Source organism: Crotalus tigris, unplaced genomic scaffold, assembly GCF_016545835.1.
Source record: "Crotalus tigris isolate CLP2741 ecotype Arizona unplaced genomic scaffold, ASM1654583v1 scf7180000017541.2806704, whole genome shotgun sequence".
Taxonomy (NCBI): domain Eukaryota; kingdom Metazoa; phylum Chordata; class Lepidosauria; order Squamata; family Viperidae; genus Crotalus; species Crotalus tigris.
In genome coordinates, this window is record NW_024096462.1 from 2473254 (window position 1) to 2489493 (window position 16240).

The 16240-nt window shown below is 39.3% G+C and overlaps 1 protein-coding gene across 9 annotated transcripts in view; it reads left to right on the forward strand.

Moving 5' to 3' along the window:
• Positions 1–16240, forward strand: part of CALD1 (caldesmon 1) — a 201478-nt gene that overhangs the window by 163816 nt on the left and 21422 nt on the right. For 7 of the 9 annotated variants that reach the window (XM_039368920.1, XM_039368434.1, XM_039368751.1 and 4 more), the window contains 3 exons: positions 8279–8422; positions 9435–10725; positions 11359–11436. In XM_039368920.1, the coding sequence (XP_039224854.1) occupies positions 8279–8422; positions 9435–10725; positions 11359–11436 (1513 nt within the window). The remainder of the gene's footprint in view (positions 1–8278; positions 8423–9434; positions 10726–11358; positions 11437–16240) is intronic. The other 2 variants (XM_039369009.1, XM_039369092.1) reach the window with 1 other exon arrangement.

The window sequence follows — 16240 nt, forward strand, 5'->3', positions numbered from 1 at the left end:
TATAGAGGGACGGAATGAATGAACCTATGATTGATTGCATATTGAATAAATTACTTGCTTCCACTTTGGAATGCAACCAGAGAGTCTTTTAATCTTTATGCTAAAGGCAATTTCAACATGATTTTGGTAGCTGAAGGGGCTATTTATTTATGTATTATTCTTGTTATGGGCGTTCTTGGCTAGACTTCACTCTGAGAATTGTGAAGGAGGCTGTGTAGAAAATGACTTGAAATGCAGTAGGCAAAAAGCATACTCTTGGTATAAAGTATATTTTCAGCATTCTCCCCATTTTATACACGCTGCATAAAAGGCATACTCTGTTTTTGTACACATTAGAATTGGGATGCTCAGTTTTATAGGTTGTCAAAAATGAAGAAGAATGCCACTGGATGAATGACTTGCCAGTAGTTCAGTTGAAGATATCGACGTTTTAGTTTTGTTCTTTACCAAGAAATATGTATCTCTGCATGCATAAGCCTTGGAGTGTGGGAAATCTGTACATCTCTGGCTAATGTTCCATTACAGTTTCTAGCACCCGTCATCATTCTTTTTGATGGTGGAGGTTGAAGTTCAGCAAATACCTGGATGGACTATGTTTGCTTTCTTAGAGATGGTTCCTAGACTAGTCATAGAAGGGAACTTTTGGTGTGCCCCACCACTGCCAAGCATAATTATTGGGAGCAAGTAAAGAAGGAAATAATAACATTGGAAAGTTATACAAAGATGATTAGTGGAGTGGAGGCTAAAACATATAAGGAACGGTTGCTGGAATTGGGTATGTCTAGCTTAATAAAGAGAAGGATGAGGGGGGACATGATAGCAGTATTCCAATATCTCACGGGCTGCCCCAAAGAAGAGGGAGTCAAGCTATTCTCCAAAGCACCTGAAGGCAGGACAAGAAGCAATGGATGGAAACTAACCAAAGAGAGAAGCAACCTAGAACTAAGGAGAAACTTCCTGACAGTTAGAACAATTAACCAGTGGAACAACCTACCTCCAGAAGCGGTAAATGCTCCAACACTGGAAGTTTTTAAGAAGAAACTGGACAGTCATTTGTCTGAAATGGTATAGGGTTACCTGCCTGAGCAGGGGGTTGGACTTGATGACCTCCAAGGTCCCTTCCTACTTTATTATTATTATTATCTCATCATCATCATCATAAGATACAAACAATGAATTGGTATGATTACTACAAATCATAATATAAAGTTTTACAAAGTAAATACAAAACAATGCAATGTTTGTATTACATACAAATCATGCTTGGTACAATTACTGAGAATATGGATGACACCAGGATACACTAATCCTTAATCCTGGGTTTTCAAATGTGATAACTTTAAGATGTGTGGACTTCAACACCCCAAATTCCCCAGCCAGCACAACAAGGACAGAAGCCGAGCCTGAATTCTTTGGCCCGAATGAGAAACATACAAAAGATTTATTTGTTTGTTTGTTATCAAAGTGATTTGTTATCACTTATCTTGCAGCTCTGGGTGGCTTACAACATAAAACATACTTTTTCATTTCAGAATTCCAGCATCTGTTGTAGGTTTATCTATTGTGATGTATTTTTCTTTTTATGTAAAAAGCATAAAAACATGAATCTGTCAGTTCACTAAAGCCCATTCCACTCAGCCTTCTGTTACCACTAGCAACAGCAACAGAGTGTGAAGAGAGAAAATCTGAGTTCGCTTGTCGTGTTTGTCAAGCAAGCAGAATTTTCTGGCTTCACATAGTATTATAAATCATAATGTTTATGGCAAAGACTACAGTTTATAAACCACAGTATCTGGTTTTATACGGCATGCTAAGCCAAAACCGAAGAAATCACATTTTGCAATCCTAGTTATGAATATAATAATGTTGTCACAGTAAAAAGCCGCTCGTAAGTTTAGCTTACCACAAATTCTAATTCCTTTATGAATAGTCGTATCAATAATTGACCAGTCTCTCTGATTTAAATAAAAGTTGATAGTCCGGGTTTTAGAACAGGGTTGCATTTCCATAGAAGTTAAAACTAAATGATATTCTAAATCATTTAGTGTCATAAATCATAAATCAGCTAAGTGAGGAGGACTAGGGCTGGCATGATAGCAGTCTTCCAATATTTGAGGGGCTGTCACAGAGAAGAGATGGTTAACCAATTCTTCAAAGCACTCAAGGGCAGGGTAAGAAATAATTAGATGGATAAGAAATAATCAGATAGAAACTTATCAAGAAGAGATTGAACTTAGAAACAAGGAGAAATTTCTGTATTCTGTAAATGGGTGTACTACAATTTAGATTGGGTTTCAAACTGTTGGCCTGCAGGCTGATTGCATCATGCGGAGGCCATGCCCACCCCAGCTCTGGCAATGTGAAAAAAGTCGCAATACGTCACGACACGTCACGAGTTTGACACCCATAGTTTAGAACAGAGGAACACCCAACAGATAGAGAATTGAGTGTCAGCTGAGTAATCATCTTGGGGCTTTGTAGATATGTAGGAGAACTTCGCTGGAATATTTGAAAATATTTGAATATTTGAGATACAGGATACCACAATTGCCTTCTGTTTAAATGATTATGTTTACCCCCACCTCCCTGAACAGTAAGAAACACAAGGCTTAAATATGTTTAGTTTGTTTTGCAAGGATTCCACAAGAGATGTATTAGTATTTTGTATTTTTTTTCTTTACAAATTACAGTTGTTCATAATGAACTATTATAATAACTTACAATAGACAAAACAAATTATAGTTGAGCTTAATAGAGAAACTATTATGCTCAACTGTAATTTGTAAAGAAAAAAATTGTAAAGAAAAAAAGTACAAAATATTAATACATCTCTAGAGGAATCCTTGCAAAACAAACTAAACATATGTAAGCCGTGTGTTTCTTACTGTTCAGGGAGATGTGGGGTAAATATAACCATTTAAACAGAAGCAATTATGGTTTCCTGTATTATTAATTTCTATGCATCTTAAGTGAGATATGAGGAGCAATATCTGAAGTGGTCTCTATCTGGGGTTCCCAGCTTGCTCTGAGTCGCATGCTTGGGACAAAACTAAACTGTAGTAATGTTATTGTTTACTAATTGTTAAATTTATTTGCTGCCCATCTCACCGGGGGGCTACTTATATATAATATATTTACTGTACATATATGTATGTATACATGCACATATACAGTAAGTTTTCAGCTAAAGCATCCCTTTACCTGTTTTTTTTAATTGAAATTTTTATAAACATTTTACAATAAAATCCCTCCCCACCTCTCTCCCTCCCCCTCCCACTAATCCCCCCCTTCCCAGAGCTGAATACAGAGCTAAAAACAACAAAAAACATAAAAAATTAAATAAACATCAAACAATTGTACATAAATCCTAAAAAAATTTTAAACCCCTTTAACTCCATTACAATAAAATCAACAAATCTAAACATAACAACTTTATACAATAAGTTATTCAAAAGCTAAATAATACTTTCTAATCCCATATTTGTTCTGAACAAAATTTACCCATCTTTTCCATACAGAGTTGTATCTCTCTTGTGAATGGTCTTTCAGATAGGCCGATATTTTTGCCATTTCTGATAAATAAGAAACTTTAAGAAACCATTCCTCTAAAGTAGGCAAGGAGTCTTTTCTCCAATATTGCCCAATCAATAACCTTGCTGCCGTAATAAAATTCAACATTAAAATAATCTCTTTACCATCACAATCTTCAATAATTGTGGTGTGAATTTTATCTTTCTATTAAATTTTTTTTGAATATTCCACCAAATCTTGATCCAAAAAGCCTTTATATTTCTACAAGACCACCAAATATAATAATAAGTTGCATCCATACAACCACATCTCCAACATTTGGGCTGTAAATTAGAATACATACGAGACATCTTTTGTGGATCAAGGTGCCATTTATAAAACATTTTATAAAAATTTTCTCGTAAATTTTGAGCTTCGGTAAACTTACCTGTTTTGAACATATTTTTATGGGGTGAGTGTGAAAGAAGGTGAAACTATTGAAATCGTCAGAATAATTCAGATGTTGCAGTTTTGAATATTTGGGCACCATGTTATTGTTCAGAGAATCATTGAATAAATGAGTTGGAGTGGGCTGCAAAGGCCACCACCCCACTCCCTGTTTACTGCAGGAGCCCAAATTCAAGGTCAGCGTTGCAATCTTCATTTTGCTAATGGGGGATCTGAGGCAGAAAGGAAACAACTTGCATGTGTCTATTAGAGAAACGCATTGAATGAAAGTCTGCTTTGTACGTTGTAGTAAGACGTTGGACAGGAACAGCTATTTGAATACAGTAGCTACATTCTCTGTCAGAGAGAGGAAGAGGTGTTTTTATTTATTTAATGAAACAGAAAAAAAAGAAAAAAATACACCAGCAAAAAGAAATAAAAGGCAAAAAAGAACACAACACAACAGCAAAAGTTGTATATGTTAAGACTTCTCATGCGTGACATTGTTACCCAACAGTTCCATCAAAACTGGCTATATTTCATTGTAATTGTACCTACCCAACCTGCACTTGCATTCAAACTGTTTATAAATCACAAGTAACATCAGGCCTTCAAGGCTGAATCATTGGAGCCATAAAATTATCTTTCCAAAGTGGAAGGACTAGCCTCTTAGCACTAAAGACTAATTCAGCTAACTGGGATGGGAAGAGAGGTGTAAGCAAGCTGATAGAAGAACAAATGAATACAATCATTAATTTGTAAGTGCTTAGGTGCAAAATTAGAGAAGAATATTCTTTAGATTGTTTCCCATTATGATTCTGTTAATGCCAATTCCAAAGCAACAATAAAAGTCGGGTAAGCATGCTGTAAATATTTTGAGCAAGGTGAGAATAAGGGAGAACAGTCACCCATCCCACCAAATTTTACTTGCAGTTGAATATTTTACAGGCCTTAACAAGAACATCAGGTAAGTTGATGTGCTCTTTTTCTAGAGCTGTTTTCCCAGTATTGGAAACAGGAATTAAATCAGGAAAGAAGTTTGATTTGAAGCCAAAGAGAGAAAAAGTTAGTTTAATATGGAGTAAATGAAAAATGCTTTGTGGGGAAGAACTCTGCTTATTTTCGATACTAAGGAAGAAAAGGAAAATGAATTTGAACCTTTATAGGAATATTTTCCATTACTTTTATTTTGCTATCATTTTTTTCTGTGAAGAGAAGGAAACTCCATAGAAGAATGCCAGAAAAAAAGGAAGTATCTTAGGCCAGAGGTCCCCAATCTTTTGGGCACTAGGGACCAGTTATGTAGAGAGAGGTTTTTCCATGGACCGGAGGGTGTATGCAGTGGTGGGATTCAAATATGTGAACAACCAGTTCTCTGTGTGGATGCCACTTCTGGAAGTCCATTCTGGGCCTGGGCAACAAAAAATTAGCTACCGGTTCTTCTGAAGTGGTGTGAACTGGCTGAATCCCACCACTGGATGTATGGTTTTGTGTGCTGCCTGCATCCTGCGAATGGGGCTTTGCTGGTTTGTGTGGACCGGTTGACGGCATGCCGCTGCCTGGTACTGGTCCATGGACCGGAGGTTGGGGATCCCCGTCTTAGGCAACCAGACTAGGAAAGTTTGTATCCTGATTGTTAAGAACTTTGCAAGAACATGGTCTTCTAGTGGCCACATATATTGGCAGGTGGGCCACACATTAAGTGTGGGAAGTTGTCATGCACTAGAACAGTGTTTCTCAACCTCAGGTGTGTTGACTTCAATTCCCAGAATTCTCCAGCCAGCATGCTAGCTGGAGAATTCTGGGAGTTGAAGATTACACATCTTAAAAGTTGCAGGGGCTGGGACACACTGCACCTGAATAAGCAAACAGTCTTTATGCATTTTATTTATTCTGTCTCTTTTCTACTAAACTTGAGGAAGGCATATACATAGTCTTGCACATACGATCATAATGCAGCCTGCCCATCAAAGTAATTAGGTGCAATGGTTATAAATTGTGTCATCTACATCACCAATCCATTTTTATCTTTTTTGTAGTAGTCATTAATCTAATGCCACGGACATAAAGTGATCGCCGTGGTTGTTAAGTAAACACCATGGTTGTAAATGAAACAATGGTTCTCTATGGACTGGTTTTGCTGAAAACCGGAAGTAAGTGCTGGTTTTTCAGAAAACTGTCATAAAACATGGTCACGTGACTGGGATTCTGCAAATGGCTGCAAATGTGATCTGGTTGCCAAGTGCCCGATATACAGTAACATGATTGCAGGAGGGGACTACCATTGGAATTTTGAGATTCTTGGAAGGTCCATCATAACTTTGAATGGTTGCTAAGAGACCAGTCATAAATCAAGGACCACTTGTATGTATTTGCAGCATTTGGAGGCATTTGAGAGTGAATGCAAATCACAATTCTCATGGCCAGCCTGATCTTTCCAGGCATATCACATACTCCTGTTTATCTCATTAGGGCAGGGGTCTTCAAATTTGCCAACTTTAAGACTTGTGGACTTCAACTTCCAGAATTCTTCAGCCTGGCTGGCTGAGGAATTTTGGGAGTTGAAGTCCACAAGTCTTAAAATTGCCAAGTTTGAAAACCCCTGCATTAGGGGAACAAGCGGTGGAGCTTGTGTGTAACAACATGTTAACTTGGACTGAAATGAGCAGTTGGGGCTTAGCATTCTGTGAAAAACCAGACATTGTCTTAGTTGATTGTATAAAGCAGGGCATCTTATTCAGCTGCAATATGGTTTTCAGTCTGGGCATATCATGGTAAGTGACATACTTTATTATGATCTGTTAACCCAGGTTTGGGATCTAGTGTGTGATGTGAATTCAGGAAGTAAGGCTGCTACTTCTTGCTGTCCAGGTTTCTCAGTTTTAGGACCATGCTGTAGGTTATATTTACAATGATTGTGCCAACTGTATGTAGGCATTTTTTTGTATTTTAGTAGAGGGGTCCCCAACCCCTGGTCTGTGGACCGGTACTGGGCCGTGGCATGCGAGCAACCGGTCCGCACAAACAAGCAAAGCCCCATCAGTGGGATGCAGACAGCACACAAAACCACCCAGTTTCCGGTCCATGGAAAAACCTTTCTCCACGGAATCGGTCCCTGGTGCCCAAAATGTTGGGGACCTCTTGTTTAGTAGACTGACCTCTATAGGATTTGCTCAGTGATCCTTGACTATTTTAGTTCCATAATATTTTTGTCTGTCTGACCTTTGTGTTACTAAGATAAAATCCTTGTAAACCTGAGTAGCTGCAACAATCCCGGTTGCTATGGAAAGTTTAAAGTGACCTAAAGCCCAGTTTAATGTGAAAGCTTCTGTGCTAGCTCTGGAATGTTAAACAAAGATTTGCTGGGATGGAGTTTGCATGTTTTAGGTACTCATTAAACCATAGTTCAGAAATTCAGTTCTTCTGAGAAAGTCTCTGCTTTCATTTTTCTCTTCCTTCTAAGATAACCTTAGCCAACTTGAAGTTGTCCAGAAGAGTTTGCCTGCAGCTTCTTTCCTCCTTTCCAGCTAGCACTAGATATAATGTGTGGAAGCTCACCACATCTCCAGAATATATCGGGTCCAGAAAAACCATTCTAAAGCGCTGCTTCCAACACAACAAAAAGTTGTCAGAAAACATACCTAGGTGCTTTGGAATACAGAAGAACATGAAACTTTGGACACACGAATAAGGAGAAAAATTCCTTGTGCTTTTAACCACATTTGAACAAATAAAGTATTCTACTCCAGGGGTCCATAACCCCCGGTCTGTGGACCGGTAATGGGTCGTGGCATGCCAGCAACCGGTCTGCACAAACAAGCAAAGCCCCATCTGCGGGATGCAAGCAGCACACAAAACCATGCCCTCTCCAGTCCATGGAAAAATGTCTCTCTAGGTAACCAGTCCTTGGTGCCCAAAAGGTTGGGGACCTCTGTTCTACTCTATTCTATTTTCTTTGTAGCACCGTTGCCTTGTTTTGCCTTGGCTTCACACTTTAATTCTTAGCCACCAGTAGAAACAAACCTTAAATATATTGAGAGTGTGCAATTTCTATACCATGCTACCTTTGACTCGCCTAATCTCCTTTACCTATTGCTAGGGGCTTCTTCCATCTAATCATGGAGTGCAGAAACATTTTTATTGATTATCTTGTAAAAAGATATTACATTTTGATGGTACTGAACAAACTTAATATGCTCAGTGCAATATGATATGAATGTAGAGTATTTCAGCAAATATATTTGTAGTCTTGTAATCACCTTAGATATTATAGTGGCGTTCTGAACAGAGGATCTAGCTTTTTTGAAACTGTATTTTGCAGATTATCCTATCAAAGAAATGATGATGATGAAGAAGAAGCTGCTCGAGAGCGACGCAGGCGGGCCCGTCAAGAAAGACTGAGGCAAAAAGAAGAGGATGACATAGGGCAAGGAATTGAGAAATCTGAAATGAATGCCCAAAATAAGTAAGATTCTGCTATATGAATAGTTTTGGTGGATTTTCATTCTGGATCATGCCTGCTTTGAAAGGGGATTTAATCAGAGAAGAGGAGCTGAACAATTTAGTTGCTCCTATCCTTCAATACATAGTTCTATGTCATCTATTCTCTAAAGTAGTTCTTGGTGCAGTTTTACTCACTTTCCTGGTTAGGAGAGAATACTGTATATCTCTATCTCCATCTCCATTGCCTACCTATCTACCTACATCCTATCTAGTTCTGTCTCTCTAGCTCTATATTCTGTGTGTGTGTGTGTGTGTGTGTGTGTGTGTGTGTGTGTGTGTGTGTGTGTCTGTCTGTCTATCTATCTATCTATCTATCTATCTATCTATCTATCTATCTATCTATCTATCTATCTATCTATGCATTTCTATTATTAAAAGGGCAGTCTGGTTTCCCCATATTCTAGGGAATTGATTCTATGATCACACTTTTCACCAGGTATCCTCCACTCAGCTCCATGTTTAACTGAAGACAGGCAACTTAGAAATAAAAGCCTTAAAAACAAAACAGAACAGAAAGGTAGTTTTGCATCAAGAAGTCATTTTTCATATTCTGCTCTTAGAGATTTGAATGAGTCCCAACATTTGGGGGGGTCCTGATTAGAAGCACAAATGGGTAGAGGTTTTTGGCATTTTCAAATTATAGAGCATTAAAAACAATATGATATAAAACCCTATATGACATCCTGGAGGGTCTTTGACAGTCAAAATAAATAACTTGGATTTGTTTTATGTGAAATTGACAAGTTTGTGTCTTTGTGTATAATGATTAGACTCAACTGTTAGCTGTCTGATTAGGACTGTTTCAAATTCCAATTCATCATGAAATTCACTAGCTCTTAGTCAAACCTATCTATGACGATTAAATGGGGAGGGCAGAAGGCAATTTAAACAATCCCCATTGCACTTCAGGAAATAGCATAAAAAGTAAGAGCAATAAACAAATCAATAAAACTAAAACTCTGCATCTTTTGTAGCATTGCAGAAGGAGAGTCCAAACGTACTACTACAGAGACCACAACTGCTCAAGGTGATGGAGATGATGACGCTGTGTTCCTGGAGAGGATGGCACGGAGAGAGGAAAGACGTCAAAAGCGTCTTCAAGAAGCATTGGAGCGCCAAAAGGAACTTGACCCAACCATTACTGATGAGACCATATCCTTCACAAGCAGAAAAGTGGTGAATAATATGGAGGAAAATGAGACCCCGGGAAAAGAAGAAAAGATAGAAACCCACAGAAGACGCTATGAGGTGGAGGAAACAGAAACCATCACTGAGTCATACCAGAGGAACAACTTGGAGCAGGATGAGGAAGATGAGAAGAAAGATGAGAAAGACAAAGAAGAGGTGGAAGACCAGAAACCAAAGCCACAAGCCCTAGAGGAGAATCAGGTAGAATTAACAGTAGAGAAGGAGAATGTAGACAATGAGGAGGAATCTGCAGTCTTGGAGGGAAAACATTTTGAGGTAAATGTGGAAGAGAACAGATTAGACAATGATACCCATGTCCTTGCCAGTTCAAAGGAGGTTCTCAGCGTGACAGTAGTCATAAATGAAAATAAGGAGGAAGACAATGAGGCAGAAATGAACCAGAAACAAATTGAGGAGAGAGAAAGGCTTGAGAGGGAAGAAAAGAAAAGAGCTCAGTATGAGGAACAGAGGAAAGCAGAGGAAGAAAAAGAGAGATTGGAAATGGAGAAAAGAGAAGCTGAGGAGAAAGCAAAGAGGGAAGCTGAGGAAAAAGCAAAAAGGGAAGCTGAGGAAAAAGCAAAAAGGGAAGCTGAGGAAAAAGCAAAAAGGGAAGCTGAGGAAAAAGCAAAAAGGGAAGCTGAGGAGAAAGCAAGGCTTGAGGCAGAAGAGCAGGAGAGAGTGAAGGCAGAAGAACAACGGAAGGCTGAGGAGGAGAGAAAGAGGATGGAGAAGGCAGAGGCAGAGAAGAAAAAAGCTGCCCAGGAGAAAGAAAGACGCGAGGCTGAGGAGAAGGAGAAGAGGAAGGCGGCTGAAGAGAAAAAAGCAGCCGATGAACGAGAGAGGGTTAAGGAAAAAGAAAAAAGGGAGGCAGAGAGGGCCAAAGCTGAGGCTAAGAGGGTAGCTGAGGAAAAAACTAAGCTAGAAGAGGAGAGGTTAAAGGCCAAGCAAAAAGCTGAGGAGAAAAAGGTAGACCAGCTGAAAGGCAAGAAAGGGGACGAGAAGAAAATAGAAGAGAAGCAGGTAAAAGAGAAGAAACTCCAAGAGGAAAAAATCACAGCAGCTTCCGTCAGGAAACAGGTAGAGTAAACATTTTGCACCCAACCACCGTTTTGCCTGTGTTTTGTAGAAAATGTAATGCATTTCACCAGAAAAAAAGAGAGAGAGAAACTGAAATTTGTTCAGTTATCTCTTTCCACTTTGGGCTACTAACTCTTGCCAATGTTTTACTCCTTTTTGGATTTAAGCTTCTAGCTTCACTTCTCCGTAGCATGATCAGTGCATGAAAATTGGTTAAGCTGCTCTCTTCTTGGCTCTTAAATCTTCTGGAAATCTATGCATGCTCAATTCTTCACAGCTTCTTTGTCTTCCCTTTCTGTGGCTGATGGTTGGACAGGGAAGGTAGCCAGAGGCATACACCAGGTCCAGAGGCACAGCATGAGCCACGGATGAGCACCCGGGAAACCTTGGTGGTAGAAGTGTTGAATAACCACCCACAAGTATTAGAAGCAAGCACAGCCAGGATCCTGCTGAGCTATGTGAGAACACAAGCACACCAGAGGAGAGGGCGCAATGTGCAAAGGAAAGTCACTGTGCCACCCAAGGGCAGATGCGAGGTTGTATGAGCACAGCTTTGTAAAGCTACAGTAGTAGCAGCTGTTAATAGGGCTTGCGATGGGATTGATGTTTTCCTCTTGAAAAATATTGCAAAAGGGGGAAGAAAATAAAGTGGAAGCTAAAAAGGAAAAGCTACAGGACAAGAAGCTTCAGCCAGCCTTCAGGAAAGAGGAGGTAACTATCACTTGCGGGTAGGACGGGGCCTATGGGAAGCAGACTCAAGCCCCACATTGCCTGTGTTCATCATGAGCTCCCACAGCAAAGGTCAAAGATCATTGATACAATTTCAAGCTTAGGAGCAACCTGACTTAAGTTCACGTTTTCTCCAGCAGCCATCTTGAAGGCTGTCTCAAGATGTTAGCCAAAAGCAGACAAGAGCTTTTCAAAACTGGCTATATGGTGAAGCATGTTTCAGCTTATTTCAGTTGGTTTTATATTGTACTGTGAGCTGAATATTTAACTTGCTTCTTTGGTGTAGGATGAACATCAGAGAAGTATTTTAAGTTTACCTGGGCTTAGATCACATCTGGAAACACAACCTGGGTCATAGAAATTGGGCCTAGATTTGTGTGGAATTCCTGAGTGCCCTCCAGTTAAGCCTTCTTGCCTTAATTTCTCCCTTCATTTCGTGACTTTTCTTGATGGAATTAGTGGTTTCGATTATAGATGCCTCAAGATATCTTTAGTTCTGTAATCTGAATTTAACCCAATGATTTTTCTATTTCTTAATATCAATTATGCGCTCTCCAAAATCTCCTTTCCTCTTTTGATTCTCCCCTCCCTTTGTTTACAAAAAGTGGTGCATTGCATTTCTACTGAAACTCAGAAGCTGGTGCCATGGTGTTTTACTGTACGGTGAGTAAAATTACTGGTATCAAGCCATCATTTTTAATCATCTTCAAGTAGGATATTGCAAATACCAAAATGTACTCTTAGGTTAGCCACTTTTGAATGTTTGGATACTGGTATTTTTATCAAGCTGTTTTATCACCTATCTTACTTGCCATCCGTGAAACAACATCACTTTAAATCAGTCTATTAGGGGAATTATAATAATTTTGAAAGGATCATTTGTTTAATGTCTGCATTTATAAAATGCCTGTAGGAGAAATTTTATACCATTATGCAACTCAAACACAAAGCTGTAATACAGTGCAGAGTGGAAAAGTCACATCCAACATAGTACTGTAGAAAAACAGGTACAAGCCAATATGGCAAAAAAATAAAAACAAACAAACCTCAACAAAGCAAAATGAGAAGCAATAAGAATGGGCTAAAACCAGTAAAGAAATAAAATAGGAGATAAAACTATTAAAACATAACGAAGATTAAAAGACACCAAAATCCTGGGACAAATTTTAATCTGGTGAAGAAAGAAAAGAAAATTGGCATTAAGCAATTTTCTTGGGAAAAGCATTTTATTGGCATTACCAAGAATGTTTTCTCTGTAGTGATCTAACTCCAACAGATGAAGAGTTTTGAACTATAATAGTAGATGTATTTTCCCATCCCTCCCTTTTATGCCAAAGGAGTCAATGCAGGGTAACATGTAAAGCTTCAAAAACCAACAAGGAAATGTAGGGTTACTTCTAAGCAGATTCTTTTATTGTTCCTGACCTATAGACAGAAATCTTGCTAAACTAAAGCAACTACTTGCATCGTTAAACATATACTCTGAAACTTTTAGGGAGGAGCTATCTTGATGCTCTTTTTCCCAATCAAACAATCTAAACTTTGCTGTCTCTTGGTCCTTTGGAATCTAGACTACATTCCAGGATACAATGATATTTCTTTCTCATGCTTTTTTGTTTTCTTGGATTGGGCTCACATTTTGCTGCACATTTTCCTCAAAGCCACCTCTGTGTTCTTCTACAGATAGACTCAAGGCTTCCATTTTGATATGGAGGTTTAAAAGAGAAGTCATGTACTCCTGCAATCACGAAGAACTAGAAAGATACCTCCTAATATGTGAGGATTGGAGTTTCCAGATTTAGAAGCTCCATTGGAGAAGGCTGAAATAAACTGCTCTCTCTGATATGGGATTCCACTGATAATAGCCCTAGATAGACTTTATGGATAATACTTTTTAGATATGCAACATGCCTTGGGCACCTGAGGGCAGGACAAGAAGCAACGGATGGAAATTAATCAAGGAGAGAAGCAACCTAGAACTAAGAAGACGTTTCCTGACAATTAGAACAATTAATCAGTAGAAGTTTTAAAGAAGAGACTGGACAGCCATTTGTCTGAAATGGTATAGGGTTTCCTGCCTGAGCAGGGGGTTGGACTAGAAGACCTCCAAGGTCCCTTCCAGCTCTGTTCTTCTATTCTATTCTATTCCATTCTATTCTATTCCATTCCATTCCATTCCATTCCATTCCTTACTCTCTGGTTCACTAATTGACAGTGGACTTCCAGGAGCTCAGGCAGATATCATTCTTAGTAATGGTGAAACTTGCTTAATGGGAGACTCTTGGAATACCTCATTGATAGAGAAGATGTTTTCCACACAGAAACTTCCAAATTTCCATCCTTGATACTTCTAGTTGAAAAAAGAGAGGTGGGGAGGGGGGGTAGGGAAGGTAACAGCCCAATGCAGAAGACTTCTGTAGCATATCTAGTGGGCTGTTCTCAATCAGCAATGTAGACAGCCCTTGATTGGCCAGAGCAATAGTTTCATGAGTAGGAAGCCTTCTTCAGCATCACACGAAGTGAAGCCCTTCAGCTTGCACACAGTTTACTCCATTCCTCAGCTGCACCTTTCCCTAACTTACACAGGGAAAGCAACATTTTTGGTCTCATAACATTCCTTTTGAAAAGGGACTTGCGGTATATTCTGATCGATACCAAGGTTTAAACAACAATGTCTCCTCCCCATCAGCAGCCAGCAAGATCTTAGCTGTCAGTCAGTCATCCTGGAAAAACTGAAAATGGCTAGAGGAAGAGGAAATGAAATTTCATGTGAAACTGCCTTTCCCTGATCTGTTTTGAGTTTGTTTTACATCCGAGAATTTTGTTCTATTTTCTGGACTGCCTTAAGACCTTGGGTGTGCAGAGCTGGACTGCAAAGCCTGCCCCGAAGCAAGCTTTCTCATGACATGATAGTTGTGGTATTTCCTGCTTCCAGTTTGGCTAGACATACTACATGAACAGCATTTTTTCTCTTTTCTTTCTTGATTGCAGAGTTCCCTCCCCCCCCCTTTTCATGCCCTTCTGTTTATAAGAAGATAAGCAGTTAGCCTAATCATTCTGCTCAGATGCTCACAACCTGAGCTAAAATTGAAATTCAGACCCTGGATTTGGAATGTCCAAGAAAGCATTAAATATTTAAAATAACATTTTGGGGGGTGATAAATAAAGCTGGTAGTCAATTGTTTATTAACTCCCTGCATTTTAGTCAGTCAACACTGCATTAATCAAGCACATTTAAATGATCCTGCAGGTTAATGGAAACATCTAAAGCATCTTTCATTTCTTAAGGAAGTATGTTATTAAAATGTGCCTGTTAAAGACAAAAATTAATACCAATATTACAATGGAAAGAAGATCCTCATCCTCTCTCCCATTCAGGTTGCTGCCATAATTTCCCCCAGGAATCTGGAACAAAACCAGGACTTTCTACTTGGCAGATCTAGGCTTGTTTCAGAAATACCATATCTAGTACGGTGGGGAATAGATTTTAAATTTCTCCCAGTCCTTTCTCTACTTAAAAGAGATCTGAAAGGCGGAAAAGACAGACTGACAAAACCACTCTCATCCTACAAGAAGTAATTTCATTTCATTCATGCAAATATCACTTTTCTAAAGTACTTTTTTGCCCTTGTGGAAAAGATACTATGTTCTTTTTTTTTTTCTTTTTTTTTTTTGAAGGATTAGTTCCAGGGTTGTGGATGCCTTTAGCTCAGGTTTCCTATGCTGGAATGGTGTATAGCAGGGGTCTTCAAACTTGGCCCTTTTATGACTTGTGGACTTCAACTCCCAGAATTCCTCGGCCAGGTACGCTGGCTGAGGAATTCTGGGAGTTGAAGTCCACAAGTCATAAAAGGGCCAAGTTTGAAAACCCCTGATGTATAGATATGGCCTTGGGAGACAGGGCAATAAGACTAGCCAAGGGAATGGTCAGATAAAAGGCAACTGAGTCCACAGCAGGAATGTGAATGTGACCAGAGGCTCAGAGACTCAGACCCTCCCTAATATATTGAGATGTAAAGGAGACAGAAGGAGAAATGTAATATCAGATTTGCAAGATTTATAATAAAGTGGATTTAGCTCATCTGGTCATGTTTCCTGTCTGGTCTACCTGGAAAGTAGTATGTTTGCTTTTCTGCCTTGCACTGTATTAGGAAAAAGAAAAAGGAAAGAAATAGCGCCCCCTAGAGCAGCTGTCACACTGGTGTGTTCTAGAGATGTTACATGTTTGAGTCATCCTGGTGGGCAATATAGAAGTTAGTGGTACCAAACTGAGCCTGCTCTAGACTTTAAAAAAAAGTCTGATGAACTGCAGAAATGTTTTTTTTTTTCCAAAAACAGCAATGCTGAAAGCAGGATAAGCCACTGAACTGAATTCAGATTTCCTGAGCCTTCTGTTAGAAGTAAAGTCTTCATCCTGGTTCATCCAAGCCGGGAATAAATAAGCAAACATGGCGACTGCTTTGGGAAGAAAGTTACAGTTTATTGCTGAAAGATGGTTCTTCAGGAAAGAGCAGAGGAGAGAAGGGCTGAGCGCATGTGCTTGGGTTTTTTTTTATACCCCCTCTAGCCTTTTATTTGGAATAGTTCCTGTGGCATGAACTTTGAGGCTATTTCCTGTGTCACGTATTCTGACCTGAGTTTAGGTGTGCCTCTATGGTATACTTGATGGTAATGGGTTAGTCCTATTACATCCCAGAAGTCATCTCCTGCTTCCCTGGGGCTGGGCTAATGACTCTTAAGAGTTTCTTTGTCTTGAATTCCCTGGCTCCAACCTTCCTGATGGATT